This window comes from Penaeus monodon, chromosome 24, assembly GCF_015228065.2.
Source record: "Penaeus monodon isolate SGIC_2016 chromosome 24, NSTDA_Pmon_1, whole genome shotgun sequence".
Lineage (NCBI taxonomy): Eukaryota > Metazoa > Arthropoda > Malacostraca > Decapoda > Penaeidae > Penaeus > Penaeus monodon.
This window is the reverse complement of record NC_051409.1, coordinates 38,501,327-38,501,530: the sequence shown is the minus strand read 5'-3', so window position 1 is coordinate 38,501,530 and position 204 is coordinate 38,501,327. Positions and strand designations below refer to the sequence as shown.

The following is a 204-nucleotide window of genomic DNA, read 5'->3' as shown; positions in this document are numbered from 1 at the left end:
GAGATCGGTTCAGGCGGCAGCATGATGAAGCCGGGGATGGGCTGGGAAGTGAGGTAGTAGACAGAGTGCAGAACGTCGGATGCGTGAGTTCTGTTGTGATCTGCAGCGGGAGAGGGACGGGAAAAACACATTAAAAGGAAGGTTACTTGGAGTTTTTGTTAGCGGGCGGGTCTGTGTGTGGGGGGGAGGGGGAGGGGAGTGAGA

At 56.4% G+C, this 204-nt stretch overlaps 1 protein-coding gene across 1 annotated transcript in view; it reads right to left on the bottom strand.

Annotated features, from left to right (window-relative positions):
• The window catches only part of LOC119588965 (cGMP-inhibited 3',5'-cyclic phosphodiesterase A-like), a 64,821-nt gene that overhangs the window by 11,018 nt on the left and 53,599 nt on the right, over positions 1-204 (bottom strand). Inside the window, exon 11 of the mRNA XM_037937572.1 lies at positions 6-100. Within this exon, the coding sequence (XP_037793500.1) occupies positions 6-100 (95 nt within the window). The remainder of the gene's footprint in view (positions 1-5; positions 101-204) is intronic.